Source organism: Mycteria americana, chromosome 7 (genome assembly GCF_035582795.1).
Source record: "Mycteria americana isolate JAX WOST 10 ecotype Jacksonville Zoo and Gardens chromosome 7, USCA_MyAme_1.0, whole genome shotgun sequence".
NCBI classification, from domain to species: Eukaryota; Metazoa; Chordata; class Aves; order Ciconiiformes; family Ciconiidae; genus Mycteria; species Mycteria americana.
The window spans coordinates 65994748-66017931 of record NC_134371.1 but is presented as its reverse complement, the minus strand read 5'-3'; the positions used below and the strand labels follow the sequence as shown (position 1 = coordinate 66017931).

At 39.5% G+C, this 23184-nt stretch overlaps 1 protein-coding gene across 13 annotated transcripts in view; it reads right to left on the bottom strand.

Annotated features, from left to right (window-relative positions):
- Nucleotides 1-23184, bottom strand: part of FGGY (FGGY carbohydrate kinase domain containing) — a 328528-nt gene that overhangs the window by 57611 nt on the left and 247733 nt on the right. For all 13 annotated transcript variants that reach the window (XM_075508846.1, XM_075508847.1, XM_075508848.1 and 10 more), the window contains 2 exons: nucleotides 18822-18950; nucleotides 13748-13851 (listed from right to left, as the gene is read on the bottom strand). In XM_075508846.1, the coding sequence (XP_075364961.1) occupies nucleotides 13748-13851; nucleotides 18822-18950 (233 nt within the window). The remainder of the gene's footprint in view (nucleotides 1-13747; nucleotides 13852-18821; nucleotides 18951-23184) is intronic.

Genomic DNA, 23184 nt, shown 5'->3' with positions numbered 1-23184 from the left:
TTGCTTACCTCATCAGAGCAAGGAAACTCAACTGTAAGAAAGTCGAGTTTGGCTCACTGCATTTAGGGCTGCATTAAACCTTCCCAATTAATTTTCTCCTCCTGACTCTAAAAAAATAGAGTGGGTGCTGCAGTTCAGAAATGATACCGAAATCCAAACACTGTACAATACTCAGCCACCGAACTCTCGCAAGGCTACCAGCAATGTCTTTGTAGCTCCTTCCCATTTAAACAAATCTCCTAGCTGTACCTATGGACCCTGTCCCTCCATGTACTTTTCGATAAAAACATAAGAGACAGCCTACAACCTATATTCTCATTATCCCTCTCTATGCCATAGTAAAGGAGTTGTGAGGAGGATTAGAGATATCACAAACACATGATCCATGACCCACTGTTTAAAAGCAGATGATGCACCATGGAAAAAAAGTGCAAGGAAGTGTAAGGAGATGCGATGCATCTCTCAGCCACCTCATCTTATCTTTACCTAGGAGCATTCTGGCCACAGAAGCTGAGAGGACCACATCTGAAAGTGTTCTTCAAGTCCTTTTTCAATTATTTCCTGAAATTTGCGTGCTGTTTGCAAAGGATGGGAGCTGTAATAGAACATGAGTGTTTGGAAGTTGGCTGCTTAACAGCACAAGCTGGAAGAGGAGCATGGCTTAATGGTATCTGTATCAGGAGCATTAAGTAATCATACTACCATGTTACCTGTAGCCACTTTGTGAGACAAGCAATTAGAGAGAAGAAAAATAAAATCAATGTTCTGGAATAGACACAAACTTCTCAACCTTCTGTGAGATCCACAGAGAGCTGGCAGATTTCTGCCAGCCATCTCCTGACAGTTGAGTGATGACTTTACTGACCCACTGTGAACAGAGGACTCTCATATTTGCATTCATGTGGGTAATCCACCCATGAAGCACTAGAACACTCCGAGTCATATATATATATATATGAATGAGGGCCACTAACTCACATGTGATGGAAGAGAACGGCAGCTTGGGGCTAGGTAGTTCTGCCATCTTGGAAGTTGGATCCTGAGACTCCTGTTATAAAGAGGCAAGTCCTGAACACTGTTCAGGTAAAACTGAAACCAACGAACAGAAAATCTGAGCAATAAAATCTGTCCTTCGAATTGAGCAACAGGCAAAAAGACCACGATAGTAGAAAAGTACTCCTGAGACCAATGGGCTGGGGGAGGCTGCTGGTGATCCAACAGATGATCTTCTAAAAAGATATCATAAACTAAAAGGTGTTAGAGGGGTAGATGTTGTTTTCTTTGCAGAAGAATGATGCTGTTTTCTTTGTAGAAAGAAGAGTATTACAAGAAACTGTCAGATGGTTGAGACACTGGACCCAAGAACTGAGGACTGTCCTCAGAGAGGGGCTGGAGCAAGTGGATCAAACAGCTTCTGTGTCAGTACAAGGAGAGGCCAGGAAGGTCTAGAGAGTAGTTTCAGATTAACAGTTAGGTCATTCAGAGTCATATATGAGATAGGCCTCGAGGCGATCACAATGGGAGCAGAGAGAATTCTAAGCACAGCATCCGCCCCTAGAACTGTCCCTGGGTTTGCTCACTACAGAAAAACAATAGTGGTGTCCTCCACAGAAAATTTGCACCCCTGTAAGTTTTTATTTCTTGGGTGTGAGGTTAACCTCCCATGTTTATTCCAGGAAGCAAACTTGGAACTAAGCCTGGGACAACTTGAGAGTTTCAGCTCTGGAAGAAGTTAAATAAGAATGAATTAATGGGTAATCATTCCAGACTCATTCAATGTTCACCATTTCCATCTGCCTAAATCAGAGATGCAAGAACTTCAAATGTCTTATCAAGGACCCTGACTGAATGCTCAGTTTTGAAACAAAACCTTTAAACTAGATGAATTTTGACTGTTCCAAGCGTGAATGTTCACATACATTTACTTCTGCCTTTTATCAGTATCCATTAACACTAAGCATATTTTATGTTTTGGCTTGGGAAAGTATACAACAAGCGCACAGTAGCATATCATCCTTCTCTTTGTATTCCCAAAGGTCAAGGTTTCTTACATAAATTGGCAAAAAAAGATCTTTAATCTGTTAAATAGTTTTCAAGATCCAAAACAGAAAAAAAAAAGCCCACATTCCTGATGGATTCAGAGGCTTTTGCTAAGCACTTAAGCACTAGCTGTTCTGCATTGATTTATTTTATTGTTTTATTTAGTGAAATGTCTGGATACAGATATACAGATTAACCTTTTTTTTTTTGCTCATATTTACTGTGTCGCCTTCCTTGAAATGGGAACTACAAGTGTTTTGATAAATGGACTGAAAGGTTGTCTGGTTACACCGTAGCTTCTACTTGTGTCCTCTGCTGAAATGCTATTATGTACCCTTCTAAAGCAATGCTGCTCCATGACTCACAGCAGTTACTTCTGTGCCTCTCATAACAATAGCTCACTGGGGATACAGGGCCTCAAATGAGCTAGAACAATTTATACCACCCATTTATTTTTACTTCTCTTCCAATGATAGATACTCACTGTCACAAAATGCCAGTTTATGTGAAGATTATAAATCTTCCAGCAAAGGCAACTAGCTGCAGGCCATTTTACATACGCACTTTATAACACTACAATTTGCTGCTATGGTAAATTAAATTCCTGAAGCTCATCACAATATGAACTAACTCTTCTCAATGTTTAAAAAAAGTAAAATTAAAAAGTCAAACCAAAGATCCATGTAGCCCACTACCCTGTTGTTAACAGTGGCCAGTAACAGATGGCTTAGGGAAGAGCATAGGAACAGGGTAAACATACAATAATTCTTCCCCAGAACATCCTCCCAGCCTCCAGTGAGTTGAGGTTCAAGCAAATTTCTGTTCTTACTTCCAACCAACACAAGAGACCAAGTCTTCAAAAGTGACTGAGATTGCAAACAAAACACATTTTTCATGAACATTAGCAATCTCTCAGTAAAAAGTTCCATTTGTGCATTAGAAAAGAAATTTAGTATAATGCTGACTTGTAGATCAGTAGAAGTCTTTTACAAGAACATTGGAGTTTAAGTGTCTCAGAATTATTCCTTTTCAGCTCACGGCCCATCAACTTCAGTTCTGGTTCCTAAACAAACATGCCTCAGAGACCACTTGCAGCACTATCTTATTTCAGGAGACTAGTGAGACCTCATCGCAACCTGCAAGGTTAGGAACTGTGCACATGGAACAGCTGCGTCACAAATACTGGTGGATGCTGCACCTCACTCACTAGATACAAAATGAACTCCACCTTCAAATGATACTTAAGAAAACCCCACCAAGCCTCCCAGCCAAACTCTGTGTAGTCCAAGGCAGGCCCAGTGCTCATCACTGGGGCTGGAAGAGAGCAGTGTGACATCCTGGGCCAGCACAGGAACAGAGGGTCTCCATAAGAGGTTTCTAGCACTGACCTTTCCCCCAAGAGCTGATGGCAGAATTGTGAATTGTAGGAAGATATGAGCTGTCCTGTCTCATACCCTTTCCTGGAGGTTGTATCGTAAGATCCTTGTCTTCTCTTGAAAAGTATTCTCACAGTTGTCTCTAATATGCATGCTGAGTAGTCCAAGCCTGGATAACCCCAATCCAGTCAACTCATTGTATCAGATGTTGACAATCCTGAAGAACTTGGAGCTTAGTAGCTGATGTGACAGAAGTTCAAGGCAAGCGTGGGAAATAAATCTCAGATGTGGCATTTAAACAGGAAACGCAAGGGGTTTTTGCATGTAGGTATTATTCCTGACCTTATTATTTATGGGGGAGAATTCTTCTTCAAAACCTGCAGTTTTTACTGCAATCAATGGGAAATATCAAGGAAAACCAAAATATTTTCCAATGAGTTCTGGTGTATTTATCTACTCTGGATGCCCTTGCCATGTACCTTAAGGCCTTTCTTATTTATTTATTGCATAATACAGTTCATTCTAGAGATGTATTTTCCTTTTTCACCATTAGGTAAGTATTCCTTCTGTATCGGTGAAGGCCACTACCAACAATAGTATCATACTTGCAGGTAAAATAAATCTTCTTCTGCAATACCCCTGAGTTACTGGAAGCAGATTTACGTTATATGGGATATGCTATCACACACTATTTTAAACATATTTTTAAACATTTGAATAACTAAATGGGTAAATCCTGAGAACCTTACTTGGTGTTTATTCAGCCCTTACTTACTGAGACAAACTCCCAAGGACAGAGTAAACACTGAGAGAGGACCTCAGACCTTCACCCACAGCTATAAACAATGAACTCAGCATAAACTGTGATTCCCAGCTGACACTGGGAGAAAAGCAGCAGCTAATGCTTCTCCTCATTTTGCCTCCAGCATGATTATATGAGAAGAGGTTTACTTTCTCCCTAATAAAACTTGCCTCATCTAAGATCTTCCCCCACCTACAGCTGGAGCAGCAACAGGAAATGTAGATGAAGAACTACTGATTCACAAGAGGCTGAATAAAATTGGAAATGGAGAAAAAAAGCCTTAGTAAGAGGCCTAATGCCCAAATACTGATGAAGTTTGCCTGACTGGGGGATTTGTTGCTGTTAAGAAAAGTAAAAAGATACTTCAAAATACCATTGCATCTGTATCACCTTGGACCATGGAGTCCTGAATACCCAGCACTCACATACCACACCTTTCATTAGAAAGATCTCTGTCTGCACAGCTTCAGTTTCACGCTCATATTGCAAGTGCATAAACTAAGGAAAGGCAACAATCTGACAATCATACAGCAAACCAGCAATGCTAAACAAAATCCATGATTTTGACCCCAAAGTCCACACTACTCATTGCAAATGTGGCTAATTCCAAAATTTAAAAACTAACAGAAAACTATTAAGTTGTTTTTCATACAACTATTGTATTCCCTTGAAAATTCTATTTAATTTTTTCAGGGCCCAGAGACAACCTAACTGATGATCAAGGACATTCTTATCATATCTCATTTCATTTGTACTTTAGTTATTCTTTTACAGTTCAGTTAAGCTCCTGTAAGAAAAGGAGCACAAAAAGGAGTCCTTTTTGTTCACCGTGAGATCTAGACACACCGAATAAGCAGGCTGTTTAATCAATTCATGCCTACACACAAAAACAAGATAGACAAGGGATCTGGAAAGACCATTCATTATACATAAATATACTTGTGATCTGAGGGAAATCCCCTATCCAGCTCTCCTCAGAACAGAACACTCCAGGAAGAAACTCGAGTTTGCTCAAGACTGTGGGCTTCAGGCTAATACATTCTTCTACGTCTAGAGAGGAGCAATCAGAATTGGTTACTTTGCAGCATTGATGAGAGTGTTGTACCTGTCAAATCTGATATCATCACTTAGAAGAATATAGAAAAGGAAAGATAAAAATCTTCTGTTACAATGAAGAGCTGCTGCTGCTGCTGCTGGACTTTCGTGAACAAAAATGAGAATAATGATACCTAAAGAATGAATCAAAATTAAGTTGCTTTATCCTGTCCCCTACAATGGATTGATGCTATGCTATCTGGACATCAATGAAGGAAGACAATTTTATAACTTTCTAGCTACAGAATCCAGAATACAATCTCCTTCCTACAACAGAAGAAACAAAAACCCCAAACCGTATTAAAATATACAACTGTTATAGTTAGGAAATAAAGATGCAAGGTGCTAGCTTCTAGAGCTAGATCTACTAACAGGTAACCTTCAATCCCACACTGCTTTTGTTAGGCCCAAATTAGGCAGCCCAACATTTCCAGCAGCCAGACCAGATAAATCTTACTAGCGTCAACATAAGTACGTAAGAAGCTCAGTCTCTCTTGCTCGCTCTTTCTAAGGCAAAACGTGGGAAAAGGAATGAGGAACAGGAGAGAAGCCCTATTAGCAGTCAGACCTGGAGGAAGCCCAACATAAGCCTTTATATCCATTGTGCTCACATCCAAAAGAATAGAAAATCCAAGGAAGAAAACAGATCTCTGGTTTACACATTGTTTATCACACAGTGCAATACACTGTTGTCTGTAGTGTGTAAATGCTGTCATTTTAGAACATGGAAGAACCTTGCAACATACAAGGCAAAATTTCCAACTCGGATGTCATACACTCCCAAAGCACTGTATAGGTGCAGTCTGTAAAAGTAAAGACGTAACAATTAAAAACCTACTAAACTATGAAGTGCCTCAGCCTCCCGCCTAATAAAACCAGAGTAACAGTTCCTACTCTCTTACCCCGTTCATTCACCGTTGCAAAGAACCCCGAGACCACCAAAGAGAAGACACTGCAGAAAGGCTTATAGGATTATAAATCCAACACCCTAATACATGGCTCTGTGTCACACAAGGTAGTCTGCAGTCAACCGCAGTACGGAAACCACCGTGTCTGCTGGAATTTTCAAAGCAAGTGTTTTCACTGATGTCAGTGAGACATCTCTAGAGTATCAGCCTTCATATAGTCTCCAAGCAGAATATTTTTCAAAGCATTCGCTCTATCCACATCTATTCTTGAAGTCTTTGAATTCAAATGATCTGTCCACGAAAGGGAAGGAGTTGACTGCACAGTTTTCTGGACATGTTGCTAAGCATTATCTCGTTTATGTACAATAGAGATTGTATTGCTTTCAGCTACATTCCCCTGAACAGGTTGATTACCAGCAAAGCGATGGGGTGCGAAACTTGGATGTCTCTGACAGGCATACACTAAATAGGAACATCCCATTCTCCCAGTCACCAAGGCATACCTGAGCTGTGAATTATGTCAGGCCAGGAACAAAGGAATCTTGCTCATAAGAAAAACTTTTAATAACTCATTTACTGAGAAAGCCTCCCTTTCATCTCTGACAAGCTTTAGGAAAGGCTGGGAGGCAAGCAGAAATAAACATTATACAGACTCACCACTGCTGGCTCTAAAGTAAACTCTCCAACTTCCTATTTACATTTCAAGATCTTAAGCTTTGTGGTTTACTAGTTCTGCAAGTAAGTGCTTTGGGTTTTGGAGGCTGCCTGCACATGATCTCCCACCACTACTGAAGTCTTCCTAGCTTTTATTAATATAATAAGGAGGTCAGAAAAGCAACAATCTTCTATATACCCTGCTAGCAGAGATATTTTACTTCTCGCCTTCTCAAAACAAAACAAAGCAAACAAAGCATACAATGTCAAATTAATGCCAGCAAAGGGGATATTACAGTTTTGTTTGTTTCTTTTTCAAACCAAGGATGCTAGAACATGGAATGAGACAGTCTCATTAAAAAAGGGTGTGGAGGACTTCTTTGAGGGACAAGTAGAAGAAGGCAGCAATTTTTTGGATATATAACCCTTCTAAGGCCATAGGCTGAAAAGGCACCTGAATAGACTCTGTGACCTTTTCCTCAGAAGGCTAAATCTGTGTACACTAAGGACGGGCAACCTGTAACAACAGTCGTGAAATAAATGTGGTTTTCATTTCACGCAGCCCTCCCTGAATGTAAAACGTCTTCATTAGCTGGGAAGTCAGCACTGTGACTGCTGCCAAATGCAATATATAAGCCAGCAGAACTGAACTGAATGAGGACAGAGCAAGGGAGAGGTTCCTGCGATACTAATTTATTTCTCCCATTTGAAAGACTCTAGCTCTAGCTCATGTGCAGAACAGGCCTTACAGAAGAGAAGAATATTAAAAAACCAAGAGGGCAGGCGCTTATCAATTTCATAAAGCTCGCACAGATCATTTCAAAAACTTGTCTAGGCTGCCCTAGCTTCAATAGGTTTGCTTTTGTTTTTATTTTTCTTCCTACTGCATTCCTCCCCCTTCTCCCCGCTCGCCTGACCCTCCCAAACCCAGCCCCTTTCCCCTGGTCAGGAGAAGGACAAATTGCTGCCTTTGCTAAACCCTGGGTCACAGCCAGTTGGCACTCGGACACGTTGCCCCGGGCTTCTGGCCCTGTCCCCTCGGAGACTGCACGTTTCACGTCAGGGATGCATGTGCAGCAATGACTGAAGAGTGTGAGGCTGAAGTGCTGCACACAGTCTCTGACTCTCTCTCCAGAAACACATTGCTTAGTGCCATCCCACTAGATTAAATATAGCTGGTAAAGCAAGTACCAGCCTATTTAGTCCCTGCAAGTTTTCCTCTCATCACAGATGATTTCAAGCAGCTGAGGAGTCCCTGTGTAGTAATTACTCAAAAGTCTGCTGCTTTAACAACGTGGCATGTTCTGAAGAGGAGACTCTCATATCAGAGCCAAAATACACTGAATCCACTTGCTGGTCTGGCTCCCAGCGAGATTACAGAGATCAGGCTATGAGAACACTTTGAGCCAGCATGTCTCTGCAGTCTCCACTCCAGGATGTACTGCAAAGGACACGTACTGTGCATGCTTTGGGGGTGGAAACGTGCTTTACACTCTATTTGTGTGAACAAAGCTGGCAGCTTGGCCGGATATTGTGGAGCAAAGAAGCCCTATTGTGTTTGCCAGTCATCACGAGAATCAAATGAACAAATTTAGAATAAGCAAATTGGGCTGAAGTTCCTTTAGCAGAAAACAGGCAAAGACTAGTCAGGCTTGGTAAAAGACAGTATGGGATATTCTTCCTGAAATAATCCATAGTAAACACTGGGACAGCAAAATGATCTGCCCATTTTGCTGTTTGTGTAGTTGCTCAAGCCCTGTCTTTTAGATCATGTAGTAAATCTGAAAAGATAGAAGATAAATTACTTGTGCCTCTCCAATTTAAAAAATGACTAAATTATAAGCTTTAAACCACGTACACATTATCACCCGGGGAAGAAAGAATTGTGCACCAAGCCAGGTGAGTCAGTTCCCAATGACAAGAGTCACAGTAGTAACAAAAACAGATGCAAAGGATGAGGCTCCATCTAAACCTGAAAAGTTTCCCTGACAATCCCAAAGAAGAAGTTTTGAGTACAGAGAGCTGATAAAGAAGGAATGACTGAAGAAGCACACAGACCACATCACCAAACAAAGACAGAAAAAAATATCAGAAACTCTGGATAGGAAGGAACACAAACCTTGTATATTTGGGACTCAAAATGACAGCAAATTCAGACCCCCCCTGCCTCGGTAAGCTGAAATCAAGCCAGACAACATCCCCATTAGAAGCTGCGCTGGCTACTTTCTTCAGCTGTGAATCCAAAAAGGTGTTAGAGCAAGAATGACAAGTATTTTCATAATGGAAAAACTGTCCTGGGACAAGTGCAAAGCAGAACACTGATCTCTAAGTGAGCCTAATTCACCACAAAATAGGGAGAAATGAGAGTTTATACACATTTTATGAACAGGACTATTTTATGTGGATCTCTCCTACTTTATTCAAGATGCATAAATAGCACATATCCTGTACACATGCAAGGTTAGCAAGGACCCCATACTGCAGTCAACAAAAGAGAAGATGGGGTTTTGCAAAAGAAGATCCCTGCTCTCTCTCACAATTTCTGGATCTTCAATATTTCTTCAATATTTCTTCAATGGGCTTCAATATTTCTGGATCTTGCAGTTCTGCATGCATGTCCTCCTTGTCCTCTATAAAAGTCCCAGTCTGGGGGAAGAGGCACTATGCCCTAGCGACTCCAAAACCCTCAGCACTCTCAACATTCCCACTCCAGAACTATCATTTATTTCTGCTTACCATTTTAAATTACTTCAAATTCCTTTCACAACCTCTGGCTACCAAAAAACAGTCCCAGTCTGTTAGGTGTCACATAAGTTTACTCAAACCTGTAATCTCTTTGACAAAAATCTTACAGTCTAATGAAACATTTTACTTTGAGGAAAAAAAAAGGGTTTATTATGTGAATTTAGTGCCACAAGAAGAGTGCTATGCTGATATCAGGTATGGGAAACTGCAAGATTTATCTACCAGAAAGAAGCAGCAGTACTGCTAGATTACTTGCTCCAAGGAATAACAGCAAATTTCTGTGTACAAGTACTCTGTCACACTGCTTGTCCATGTTACTGTTTTGCTGTTTGCTACCTGACACCCGAGAGTTAACTCAATTCTTGGTGGTTTTACACATCTGCAAAAGGGCAAGCATGCTTGTGTTCAGGACTGGGACAAGATAATACACATATCTGTACCTGAAATCCCTCCAGTCACATAAAGGCTTCAGAAGAAAACAAAGGATTTTTGAAACCTTTAAAATATCCCATAAAACCCATAATACACTGGCAGGAAGACAGGCTTTTAGGGAAACCAATTACCTTATTCCCAGAAGTTAGGGCATGTCTGTTAGACCCATGCAAACTACTAGTTAGGAATAACATGCAAGCTCCTATTTCAAGGCCCCAAACCTGCTGCTATTTTACTGTGAAAAACTACTCACACATTTTGTGTAGTCACCATGGCTAGACAAGGAAAATCTCCTAAAAGTTCCAAAACTAAATGTGGGTGCTGGAGCTTACAGATCCTGTTTACAAAGCATGATGACATGCTGCAGCCCACTTCAGAAAAGTCAGCCACCGAGTATCCGTCACTTGAAAGGAATACCTACGCTGCACAGACAGATCAAAGCCACAGCAAATGAATCCCAGCCCTAAACTAAGGGACAATCCTTCACAAGTAAAAGGACAGCTTATTTGCCATTCCAAATGCAAATTCTGCTGATGATTTTTGCTAGGGCAAAGGAGGCAGCAGAGAATCTTGTAAAATGAGTAACTGTCCAAAAATATTCAGAAAACCATCTTTTCTTTTTCCTCATGGATAATGGATGAGCCCTGAGGTGGCATGACTTTCAGCATCCACCAACTCCGACCTGGACTTGGATCAGTAACCTAATTAAAACAAGCTTTTTGCTTCTTTCATGAGCTATTCAAGTATCTCAACAGAAACACAAAATGCTTTGTGTGTGTCTGATTACCCCAAACTGTCAGTGGTTAATTCCAAAAGCGTATCCTCACTTAAAAATGGTAGTTCTACCACAAATTAAACTATTATAACCATGAGTAAAATTAGGTTCCACATTTGTACTTTCTAAAATATCAAAGGCATGATTAGCAAAGTCTTTTGTTCAAGATCTCTAGGTAATGCTACGTCCTTGAGGTAATGCAAACTGGGTCATGGAGTAGTTTCTATTAAAGTTTAAAGTAAATGCTGTGTTCAAGCAATACCTGCTTCGGTGACTCATGGAGTATTTGGTCTAGAGAATGGAAAAACTGTACCAACACACATACACCAACAGTAGTACCCCTGCCCTCACCAAAAAAGGAAGGGGGGGGGGGAGGGGGGGAGAAAGGCATAGCAGATGATTTTGAACAGTTTCCTGTTACGATCCCTTGAAAGAAATCCAACCGTACTTTCACCCTGCTTTCTGTTTTCTGAATTTCTCCTGACAGTTGGCTCTTTCGTTTGCCAGAACCACAACAAAGGACGGCCTTGAGTTTCCACACAGGCCATTTTCTCCCTCTCTCGTCTCTGATCATCTCACAAAGGTATTATTGTTGCTGGCTCACTGGGGCTCAGTGCACCTGAGGCAGATCAAAGGCACTTTTTAATGCCCGCCTGACCACACAGGTCTCTCTCCCACTGCATTAAATTAAACTCGATGATTAATCTCTGTAGCCCTGAGGGTCCCTTGGTGCACACGGAGAGAGAAAAATATATATTTCTATCAAAACACAAGTATAATATACTTTCATTTTATAGCCCTAATTAAAAAAAGGAACAGCTAATTTCAGCCAAATGCAGCTGCATATAGGTCTCATTAAAACACAAATACAACTGCGCTGTGTGCTCTACATTCACTGCATGCAGTCTATGCAGGTAATAGATAAAAGACCGGTAAAACAAAGTCCTTTCACAGATTAAATCCAGAGAAGTTTAGAATTTGCTTATTGTCTGCTGGCTAGAGATTGTTATAGCTCTGAGCAGATGAGTGAAGGAAGGCAGTTAAGGAAATGATTATAAAATGCTGAGTAGTTACATTTAAATAAAAATCTACTTCAGTCTAGCCAAAAACTGCACAAGCATCTATTCCCGAGTTTGCATTCAAGTGATTAAGAGCCTTAAAAAGCTCTATCTTGTCTATGGTGTGCAGTCTGTGTATGTCTTTGGGGTTGCTCTAATGACCAAAGAGAACATTGATTAACATAAACATAGACTTTATCATGTCACTTTTGTTACACTAGCATATTTAATGGAGCCACATCTCTCATGGTCGTGGAGTATGCACGCAAAAAGTGCCATGAAAGTGTTTATACTGATATGCCACGCTCTAGTTTGGGAAGCAAAACAAACTATAGTAGTGAACTGGGTCTATGTTAGAACTTACCAATATACATATATTAAAAATTAATAAATAACCACACACATCTCCTCCTCCAGGGCTAGTTATACTAAAGGAATAAGTTAGAGCCAGCTGGCCCATTTCCAGCTGCTCCACATTGCCCTTAGACCTTCTGGGGAAACTGTCTGCGAGCTCCTCAGCTCATTTCGGTCCAGTATTATGTCTCTATTAACCCAACTCATTTTAACGATTTAAACTAACTCAGCTAAATGAAACAGGTTAGGAAGAGTTCATACAAACAGCTTCTTCTGAAAGGGCAGAAACCTCCATCAAAAAAACTGGAAATAATAAAAGTAGTGGCAGGCTTGAAGGGTGACTTCTTCCCCCAGAGCTGGTATGTGCCCAGTGCTCTACCTGCACCACAACAGATACACCACAAAGAGATACCAATGTAATTTTTCAGAGACAGAGTAAGCTAAGAGTGGTGGAGTTTGAGGTTTGAAACTCTTGTTTAGGAAGGAATTAACATATATTTCAATTGATCTACAGGATTTAATCCAATTTAATGGATTAATATCCATTTTTGTTAAATGCTCTGCTTCGCAATACTGGGATTATTCACATCTTTAAATTCAATCACTTGCTTAAATGCTTTGCTGAACTACAATCCATGTGACAAGACCACCATTTATTCATGCTCAAGATCACCATGTATTCATGCTGTTACTACGAAGACAACTTACTGTTAAGCCTGAAGTTTTATTATCAGCTTCCTTTCTTTTTCTCCACTGGAGCTCTCTCCATGAAGCATTTTAGTCCTCTCTAAAAACCCCATTGCCATTTGCTCGTTTAGGAAAAATCCAAATTATAATCAGTCTAAATTTAAGACTGAAATGAGTTTTAAATAAAAAATGTGGCAGAAAAGGGTACTTATCTAAATGGAATGCTTTCAGACTCATACATTTTAAAAAGGTATAAATTTCAAAAGCAGACACTAAATTTTAATTGCAATCTCAGAAAAAGCTTTTGTATTAATTCACTGAGAAAAATTAGCGACGTGAAAATTGCTTATCGGGGGTTTTCCTTCTTTTTAGTCATGATACATATCATAATTCTATACATCATGGCAACTCTCAGAGGTAGAAGGATTTATATTGATTAAGTGAAGAGATGGAGGAGAAGGGCTGTGACTGAAGACATGCACTCCTTCTCCAAAGACACTGTTCTGTAACACATTAGTGACAGGCTTGTCACGGATAACTCAAGCTCAAAGTCTTTGGCTCAGATTTCAGGCTGCTCTTTAAGCCACTCTAGTATCGTGGTTTTTACTTTCCATGTTATTTTTCAGTATTGATTTCTACTACTATTAAAGTTCTTGCTTAATAGCAAATGCATGGTAATATATAATTAATATCCAAAGGTAAAGATAGAGTTACCAGAAAAAATTCAAGGAAAAGGAAAAGGGTGAGAAGGACAAAGGCCATTTTTCCCTTCAAAAACATTAGTATATTCTGTACAAATTAGGACTATGCATACAACCTACCCCCATGTGGCACGAAGATGTTCCACAGATCATAGCAACTCGGGATGTAATTGGCTGGTTCTCACATGGCAGGTTATGTCCTTTCACATCTGCTCCAATTACTCCTATTAAAATAAAATTAAAATTCTATTTTAAAGAAGAGCAAGCCAACACTCACAAAACAGAGCTCTTCTGCACACAAATAATTGCCGAGTATCTCACACCACTGCCACAAATCAGAAGTAGTCTACTTAGTCAATAAACAAAGTTATTTTATCAAATCAGATTAAAATGTATTTTTATTCCAGATACATGAGGACACAAGATTATTTCTTCTATATTCATGTTTATCATCATAATTTTTAAATGTTATTTTGACTATAACCAGACCTTTATTCTCTTAGGTAGTACACTAACATGCAGAATAAAAGACTGCCCTGTTGTGAAAGGCAGTACGGTAGACTGCAGATATGTTTATTTCTTCACAGTTTATCATGCATATACCGTATGATGTGTTTTGTCAGGGGATGAGTTGGAGAAAGGGGTGACTTGGCAGGAGACTGGAAGGCTGCCAGTTCTGTTGTCTTGACTGCTGCTGCTGTTCTGTCCATGTCAGACAGAACCATCTAAAGGAAGATTACTCCTTCCCTAAGAGGAACCGTGCTGGGCTCTGAGGAGCTCCTGCGTGCAGGACAGGACAGGAAGGAGGACAAACTCAGCAAGCACTCAGTCCGCAGCAGAAACATACACCAGGAGATGCCAGAGAGGAGCCAGGAGCTTGCTTACAGAACAGGGCAGACCTACAGCCAAGCTTCAGCATGCATCACATCATGCTTAATTCACTTAAGGGGAGGCTAAAGTGGAAATCCTGCCCTCTCCTCCTCTCCTAGGCTGCATTCTTGCATCACCTTGTGCTGCACCCAGCAAAATGCAGCAGCCCAACAAGTAATATTCTTTTGCTTGTCTTTTTTTTTCTTGAGCATTACTTTTCAACTGGCAAACCAGTCACCAGGCTGTGCACTGCATCTGCATCTGCAATGCGCAGTCTGGTGACCTGTTTGCCAATCCTGAAAAAAAAAAAAAAAAAAAAAAAAAAATCTTTCTCCTCACTGTAGAAGGAACATGAAAGCATTTGCTGGACATTGTGAAAGCTGCCAAGTGTTCCTGCTGGTTAGTATGCTACATTTCATTGTTAGGTCACCACTGCAAGATTCTGTTATTAAATCGGTCTGTTGGAGTTTGTCTTATCGTGGTTGCCATAGTTATCATGGTATTATCATCGTTGGAAGTTACCTAAATAATCAGAAAATGAAGGTCTAAAACTCTCTAGTCTTTAAAAATGTGGCCTTATGTCCCTTCATCCTAGCTGGCTTGTAACTGTAGTAGCATAGCTGTCATACACAGAGTTTATTTATAAGGAACAAAAGAAAGCTAAGAGTATGGCTTCTACCTCTTATGCTTTATTTTTCACTGCTCAAACACAGACACGCATGAGTTCATATTAAGAATTTTGGATAGGCTTCTCTAAAAGGCAATTTCCTGTACTTGGCAACACTATTAGAATTTCTTAAAGGACTTAAAAATATTGTTCACACTTCAGAGGGAACAAATCTATTAAACTGAATTGTCAGCATACGTTGCAAAGGTATTTTCATAAGCAATACAAAATTGAAGAGCCTCGCGTTTAGATATTTTTAATCACTAAGAAAACATGTATTCTGCAAAATATGCATTCTGGGGCTTTTTGAAATCAGTGGGATTTTGTCAGTGGCTTTACTAGTGTTTAGAGTTGTTAGAGTCTTCCTATTTGTGATTAATTGAAGTCTGACAGCAAATAAGTCTGGAACATTCTCATAATAATGAAACTTAGATATTTTATTCACTAAAAATAACTTAATTGCTGTTATAAGTCACTTTCACCTTTAACGTAGTTGGAATTTTTCATATTCTGAGGCAGACTCAAAATCTTTTGAAGATTCTCAAGAGAGACTGAGAACAAGAAGTCTGTATACCACACAAACTGTAGGAGAGATTTTAGAAAAGCGGGCAATGCTTAGCACGCGTACTTTTGAATCTCTTCCACAGTGACAAAGTATTTTAGATACCATACAATAAATTATCTACTTTTGCTGAAACAATGCTGATGTCTTTTTAAAAGGTGCAATGTAAACATTATTTTTATGAGGCCAGTCCGAAAAGACTGGCCTCCCATACTCACATTTTTATCTGTAGGCTCTTTTAAATTGGTACAGTAGGTCAAAATGTAAGACATAACTACTCAGCTTTTCGATTTTTGCTTTTCCATAATAGGTATCAGATGGACTGATTCAGGAGTCATAGATGACCTCCACAAACATACGTATTACATAGTTCTTTATTTTTACCTTATTTTACTCAAAACTTTGAAGCCTTCATAAACTTCAGGAACCTGTCCAGCAAAACTACTTTATATCCAGCCCAAAGCAGATCTGAACAGTGTGTCAAAAGTTATTAACACTGAAAACAAGATGTCTGTCATGTCATTTTGGTTTAGCCTGCAGGATACTAAAAAGTCCTTTTTGTTACTCTGCTGTTACAGACTATTTTTAAAACAACCAGCAGAATGTGTTCAAGAATAAGAATAATGCCACCCACTGGATGTTGTTGTCCCACAAACTAATCCAGTGCTTACTAATATACAAGTCATATCCTTCAAACAAATTGTAAACCTCAATATTTCAATACAGATCACAGCAGAGTAAGCACTAAAAGAAACATGAGTGCCTTTTCAAAACAAAAGTCTTACATCAACTACAAGTCATCTATTTCCAATATTTTCACATTTTAATTCAGTTTCAAATATCTTTTCTCTATTTTCTTTTCTTCTGTGCCCCTTTTATAATTATTAAAAGATTAATATGCTTTAGTGCATTGCTATCCTTAGTATCTTTTAATCAGAACACAATTTCACTTTCTAGTTTTATTGTCTGTGTTCTCCTTTTGCTTTTCTGTTTTTCCTTTGGGATTTTCAGCTCTGTATTCTACACACTGTAGGTTAAACTAGACTTGAAAAAGCTTAAGGTTCTTGTTATTAACAGCTATGGATGAAGGAGAGCTATTCAGTATTTGAGATGTAGCCGCGCTATTAATTCTTTTTACATACAGTTGCACTCTCCAGCTCTCCTTTTGCTCCTGCTGTCTCTTTTACTATCTAAATCTTCTCCTTTTTACAGTCTTTTCTGCTAGTTTCCCTACCTATTTATTATCCTTCCCAGATTCAAGAAGGATGAGTTCCATCTTAAATCTTCCTGTTTTCCCAGACTCTCCTCAGTTACCGTGTGATTAGCATGCAGGTTCTCCCATTGCGTTGCTGACTCTTCCCTCTGTAATGCATCTCTCCCTCTCCAACAACAACCTATACATTCCTTTTCTCCTGGCAATGATTTCAGTAGTCTGCTAGTGTTTGTGGTGCCATCTGGGAAAACATATTCTGATAAACAGGACTAGCATAAGCAGACTGTCTCTATCCACTGAAGTCTTACTCTGTTGGATGTCAGTAGCTATATATTTCTCATGTTAGAGTTTCTTTACAGAAGACTATAGCAAATGAACAACTCTCTATTCTTCTTTAGATTCAATTCATTGATTTCAGCACATGAAATTTACTGTGCAAACTTTCTGTGCTCTGAATCCAGTACTCACATAATGATGCCAATTAAACGAGGAACCTCCACTGTCATTTTCACATGCTCTGCGACAATACAGTTTTTCAGCAAGTTCATTATTTCAGGCCAGCTTATTATTACATCCTTTACAAGGACACAAAACTGCTCAGGCACATAGTTTTAAACACATTTTTATGCAACTAGGATACGAATTGACACAAACAGATTTTGAAGTCACAACAGTAGGAACACAACACATCTACAACTATGACACTAAAACTCAGTCTTCCTGTTTCCAGCTGGATCTCTACCTAATCCTGAGGTAATAAGAAAAGCAATCTACATGATTACTTAAATTCATCAGAAACAGTTATCAGAAGCAAAGTAAATGGATTTAAACATTTAAAAAGTTCCAGGCCACAACTTCTAGAAGAACAAATGAGATGTAAAACACCACAAAATATTTGAAACAAAACTGGTACTTTAGCAGGTAATCATATTTCATTTAGATCTAGAGAAAAATACTCTGATGAGCAATAGATTTCCATTGAACAGTACTGTTTCAATAACACTGAAACTTTCTGAGGTAAGACTTTTTTCTAAACTATCAAACTAAAAAAACCTCAATTTCCTGCTGAAAAAGTTACATTGAATCACTTTGTTATTGACTGTATTTAGATAAGGCCAAACAGCATAGTAAGAAAATGAAGCCATTGAGCCTAACCAAATATATTTCAACATGGTTGAAACTGGGCATATCAGAATATTGTGCTGGAAAAGAAAAAAATCTAAGCATCAGGCCTCCCACTCCAGTTATGGATAAAAAGTTCAAAGTCGTAGAAGGGGAATGCTGTGCAGTGGCCAGTTCCCCCTCTACTTTTGCTTAGTAGTTTACATACACAGTATTTACATATTCTAACCCCCTAGACCAAAAGCAGCCGTTTCGGCATATATCCCACATTGTGCTAGCATAAATGTGTGTGAAAAAGTCTCTATTGCGTTACTTAAACAAAGCATGAATTGCTTCTAAAACTAAGAAGGAAGACTATGAACAAGCCTCAGACATGAGACTTCTCCCTTAGAATGTTAATTTTTTTTTTTCTTGCCTATCCCCAAAGTTTTGAGCAACACAAGATGCACATTCTCAGCATGTTGTCATGCCAACACAATGGTGTTTCAGTTCAGGAATTCAAAGTGGAACTAGCAGGAGTTAACAAACAATTTGCAAATCCAGCTGTAAAGAAATAAACAGTGATAGCCCCTTTCTATAAACAGATCTTCAATATTAGCAGTTATTGTGAGGGGTTTTTCTATTTTAGTTATGCTATTTCATAAGAATAGCATCAGAGCAAATTGCTGGATACAAAACAGGCTGTGAGAAAAAAAATGGCTTTCTAAAATTAATTCAATACATTCCTGTTTCCAGGAATAGTAAATATATGACTGCGTACCTAGTCCTCCAGCATGTGCATCAATGAGAGATGCTGCTACTGCAATCCCTTCAGGGAGACCGAGATCTTTTGCAGCTTCTGGCATTAGACCTTTTCCAACAGACTCTCCAGGAGACAAGACGTGGTTTCCTGGGCAGACACAAGAAAAACCAAACACCTGTCAATTTACTAAACAGAAGAACAAATGTGTATGTTATTACAAGAACTCCCTTCCCCTCCCTCAAGTTAGTGTGGTATATTTAAAACAAAAAGGTGCATCAAAGAACCCTATCTGATGAAGAAGTATCTTTCATTATCTGTCTGTATATTAAATACAACCATGCTACATCAGGCTGTCCCATAGCAATTTGAAAGTTCAAAAGTATTCAATGTCCTATCTAGCCACAGAGAAAGATTTCACCACAAGCATTTAAAATCTGCTTCGCATCTTTCCAAGAGATATGAAAAACTTATGCAGAAATCCCAGGTTCTTGTGGTAGTTACTGACTAGGCTGCCTGCAGCCATTCTCTGTGCATGTGAACGAGATTTGGCTCAGCCCATGCTCACAACTGAAAACTGCACCTGTTGCACAAGGCAGGGGCCAATTTTTCTTTCCGTTTCCATCCTTTCCAGCAGTTTCTACTAGGAAAAAGGTGGCTACAGTAACAGAAAAGCTGAAAAAGAACCTGGCTTAAGCAGCAAATTCCTCCTATTGCAGCTGTATTTCCTCACAGACTTAAATAATCCCTTTTTGAGTCTTCACTGGCCTCATGAAGGATGAAGAACATTATGGGCACCCCGAACACAAGCAATGCAACCCTTCCCTCTCAGCCCTGTCACCAGGGAGCCTGGTGGCAGGTCCCGTCTGCATTTGTCTCCGCTACCATAATGCACATTACGTTTTGTCTTGCGAAAAGAGATTGTTTCAATAATTAAATCATGGTGATAGAGATTGCTCAGAGTTTAGAAGAACGAACCTATATTCATTAAACTTTCCGAATTTAAGGACACCCTCCTGACAGCCTCCTCTCTGGCTGCTGAGTATAACCACAGCCGAAGCAATGAGACTGACAGCTCCTGGAACCGCACACACTTCCCTATTTATCTAAAGATTTGGTGGGTGAAAGGCAGTGAAAGGCACAGTGGGAGCTCCCATATACCTCCCTGCCAATACCATGGCTTTTAGTATGTATCTGTAGCGTTCACTAAATTCAACAAATCTTCTGGGCAGAGTTGACAAAACTCCTTTTTAAAATAAAACAAGCCTATTTTCACAGCCAATTCTATTGAGAATGTGACACCTAAAGCACGTTCTGATGTGTAGAAAGGAAGTAAAACACCCTCCACAATAGAGATTAATTAAGAGGAATAGCATATCATACAATATCAGGAATACACTAATGCCCATGAGCATAATCTTCCAGAAATACAGTTATACTACCTTACTGTTAGATGAAAAGAGGTTATGATCTGAAATTCACGGGTGGAAAACGGGTCTTCAGTTTTACATATCACTTAGATCTTTGTCTTTGCTGTAAATAATGTTGGTTCTTCACTTTAAGGAAGGTGCCCACTTCCTGACGGATGCAGCATATGGAGCACTTTGTGACTAGACAGCACACACAACTTCTTGGTGTTTGTTTCTCCAAGAGTTTCTATTCTAATGACAGCCACACCGCCGCCTCTGAAATGCTAGGCTGAATCTCATACTGGAAATTTAAAACAAGTGTGTATAGCCAAAACTTTTGCACTTGACTTTGGGTTTATATTCAAATATTGGGGGCAGTAACCAAACCTCACCATTTAGCTTATACAGAAGGAAGTGATGACATTAAACTATCTCCTCACAGGAAAAAAAAGTCTATATCTTATTAATTCTTAGTGTAAAGTCAAAACATTGTGCTAGCTGTTTTGAGAGGCGTATCTTTTGCATTTTTTCCCCCGTAAATTGGAGAGCAGGATGTTTCTCTTTAAGAGAACTTTTGTATTACCTTTCTGGTTTTTTAAGACATTAGAGAATAATAATACCAGTAAAACAAAGTTGTCTACTTCTCCTGACATTCAAAGACCCTGCAGGTGGAAGGAAGTTCAAAAGAGTTCATGCAGCTAAACCCACATCTTTTTCTTCAGAATCAGTCGCCTACCTGAAAGCACACAAATATCTTGTATACACAGCATGAGATGAAATTAACCTGAAATAAAATGTCTTTCCAGGCACTCAATTCCATGGTTGGCTTGTTTGTATCAGTCATACTGGTCAAACGGTTTAGTGTGTAATTATTATGTGGTTAAACTTCATTTTAGAGATCTAATATTAGACAAAATCTTTTCCTACCAGCTTCTCAATTACTGTATTTCTAGTTAATGAACACTGAGGGAGCAATTTCAGAGATAAAGATAATCCTCTCTTCTACAGCAGCAGTAGAAAATGACCCTATAGATTCCTTTGGTACTAGTTATATATGAGAATGACCAGCAGCATTGCTATCCTCCATGGACATAAAGTGTGTGAGAACGTGCAGGGATGAGTTCCTTGTGATTTGAAGATGCACCATAAAAATCTTGTATTTTTTAAAAAAAGTCATTAACAGTAGAATATGCCCCCTCTGTTTTAGGAGCCAAGGTAAACAGTTACTCCTTGACTGAAAGCACTTCCCAATAATCTGGGAAGCAACAGCAGTCAGAACTTATCCATGACAGGGGTTGCGAAGGGGAGTCTCCTAGGTCACCTAACAGTCAGGGAGAGCAGAAAAGAGGTGCCAGCAAGTGAGTACAGGAAGGAGAGGATACTGACCCTGCCCCTCTACTTCATCCTCCCAGCTTTAGAAATCAATGAAAGCTCTGCTACGCCCCTACAATACGTTCACGAGGAGCTTTGTAAAAGGGAAGAAGCAGGCTCTGCATGGGCGCTCTTTCTGTCATCATGGAAGTTGCCTCCCCACCCACACAAGTGTAAGTAGGTGTGGAATAGGCAGAGCCTTGACTTAACCCACATGGGTAGAGACCTGGAAAGGAAACTATACTTCTCATGGTTTACTCTTCACTGAAAAACTAGAAAACTCAGCTAAGCATCAGTATGCCTAGAATCTGTAGTATAAAGCTATTAAATGATAAAATAATAATTTTAAAAACCCCACAAAAAGCAACCAAAGAGGAGCCACAATTAAAAAGCAAAGCATTTGAAACAGATTGTACTCCAGTACTAGAGCAGGAGAGAATGAATATGTTCTTACTTGAGCAAAACACAGCGGCTTTAGAAGTCAAGGGACAGCTACTATAAAAATAAAGGTATTCTACAGCTACACACCAGCATTTCAACAGCAGGTGCTGCCCCCCTTAAATCCTACCTGTCAGGGGAAAGAAGCTGTCGGGGAGGGAGGAAGGGAAATGAGAACTGCCTGCACACAGAGGCGGGCAGTGAGAGTAGTACAGAAGGCTGCATAAAAGAGGCAGTGAAAGGACCGAGTCTTCTCAAGGCTCCTGCCAAAGTAAATGTATCGAGTCTTTTGTTTACAGTAGTCTCCTGTGCAAGTCATTTACCTTTGCTATAATGACTTCCAAAATTAGACCTAACCAAACAAACCCATAATGGCGAAGCTGGAGAACTTTCTGTTTCACATTCATACAGCTGTTTCTCTAATGCAATGCCTTAATCCACAACCTTTTCATTTCGTACGAGACAGACTATTTCTAGCTATTTTTTCCCCTATAAAGCAGTGAGTTTACAAAAGGAAAAAGCTGTCTGAATCTCTTCCTCCTCTTTTATCCTTCTTCGAAGACTAACGTTAGAATTTGCTATGATCAGGTTTTGTTTAAAGAATTTACGTGGTACCAAGGACCCTCTACCTTTTTAGGTGGTTCCCACAGCAACCAGCTATTTACCAGACGCAACACACAAGGCGACAATACATCTTCAGTCAACTTTAGTAATCAAAATTCACTGTACAGGCTTACTAATATTTAACAGAACTAGGTACTTTAGGACATAGACCTTTTTAAAAACAACAAAAGCAGAGCGCAGCAGGGGGCCCAGCTGACTCAACTCTGACATACCCATGGAGAGCAGCTTTTCATCTATCATGCAGAACATGGCTGCATTTCATAAGCACTTATATCTGGCTGTAAACACAAAAGGAAAAAAATCAAAAGGAGATGCCCCTTCCTTCACTAACTTGACACAGGCAAACTTGAACTTGGATATATCACTCCCTTGTTGAAATCCCACCAACCTCAGAAAGAAACCCAACCAAAGGGTACATCCTGTCTCCATTCTACAGCCTCCCCAAACTGGACAATCTAAATGCTTTTTAATTTAAAAGACAATACACAAAACAGATATCCTGTTAAATAAGCGATATATAACATGCATTGAAGAAGTTATCT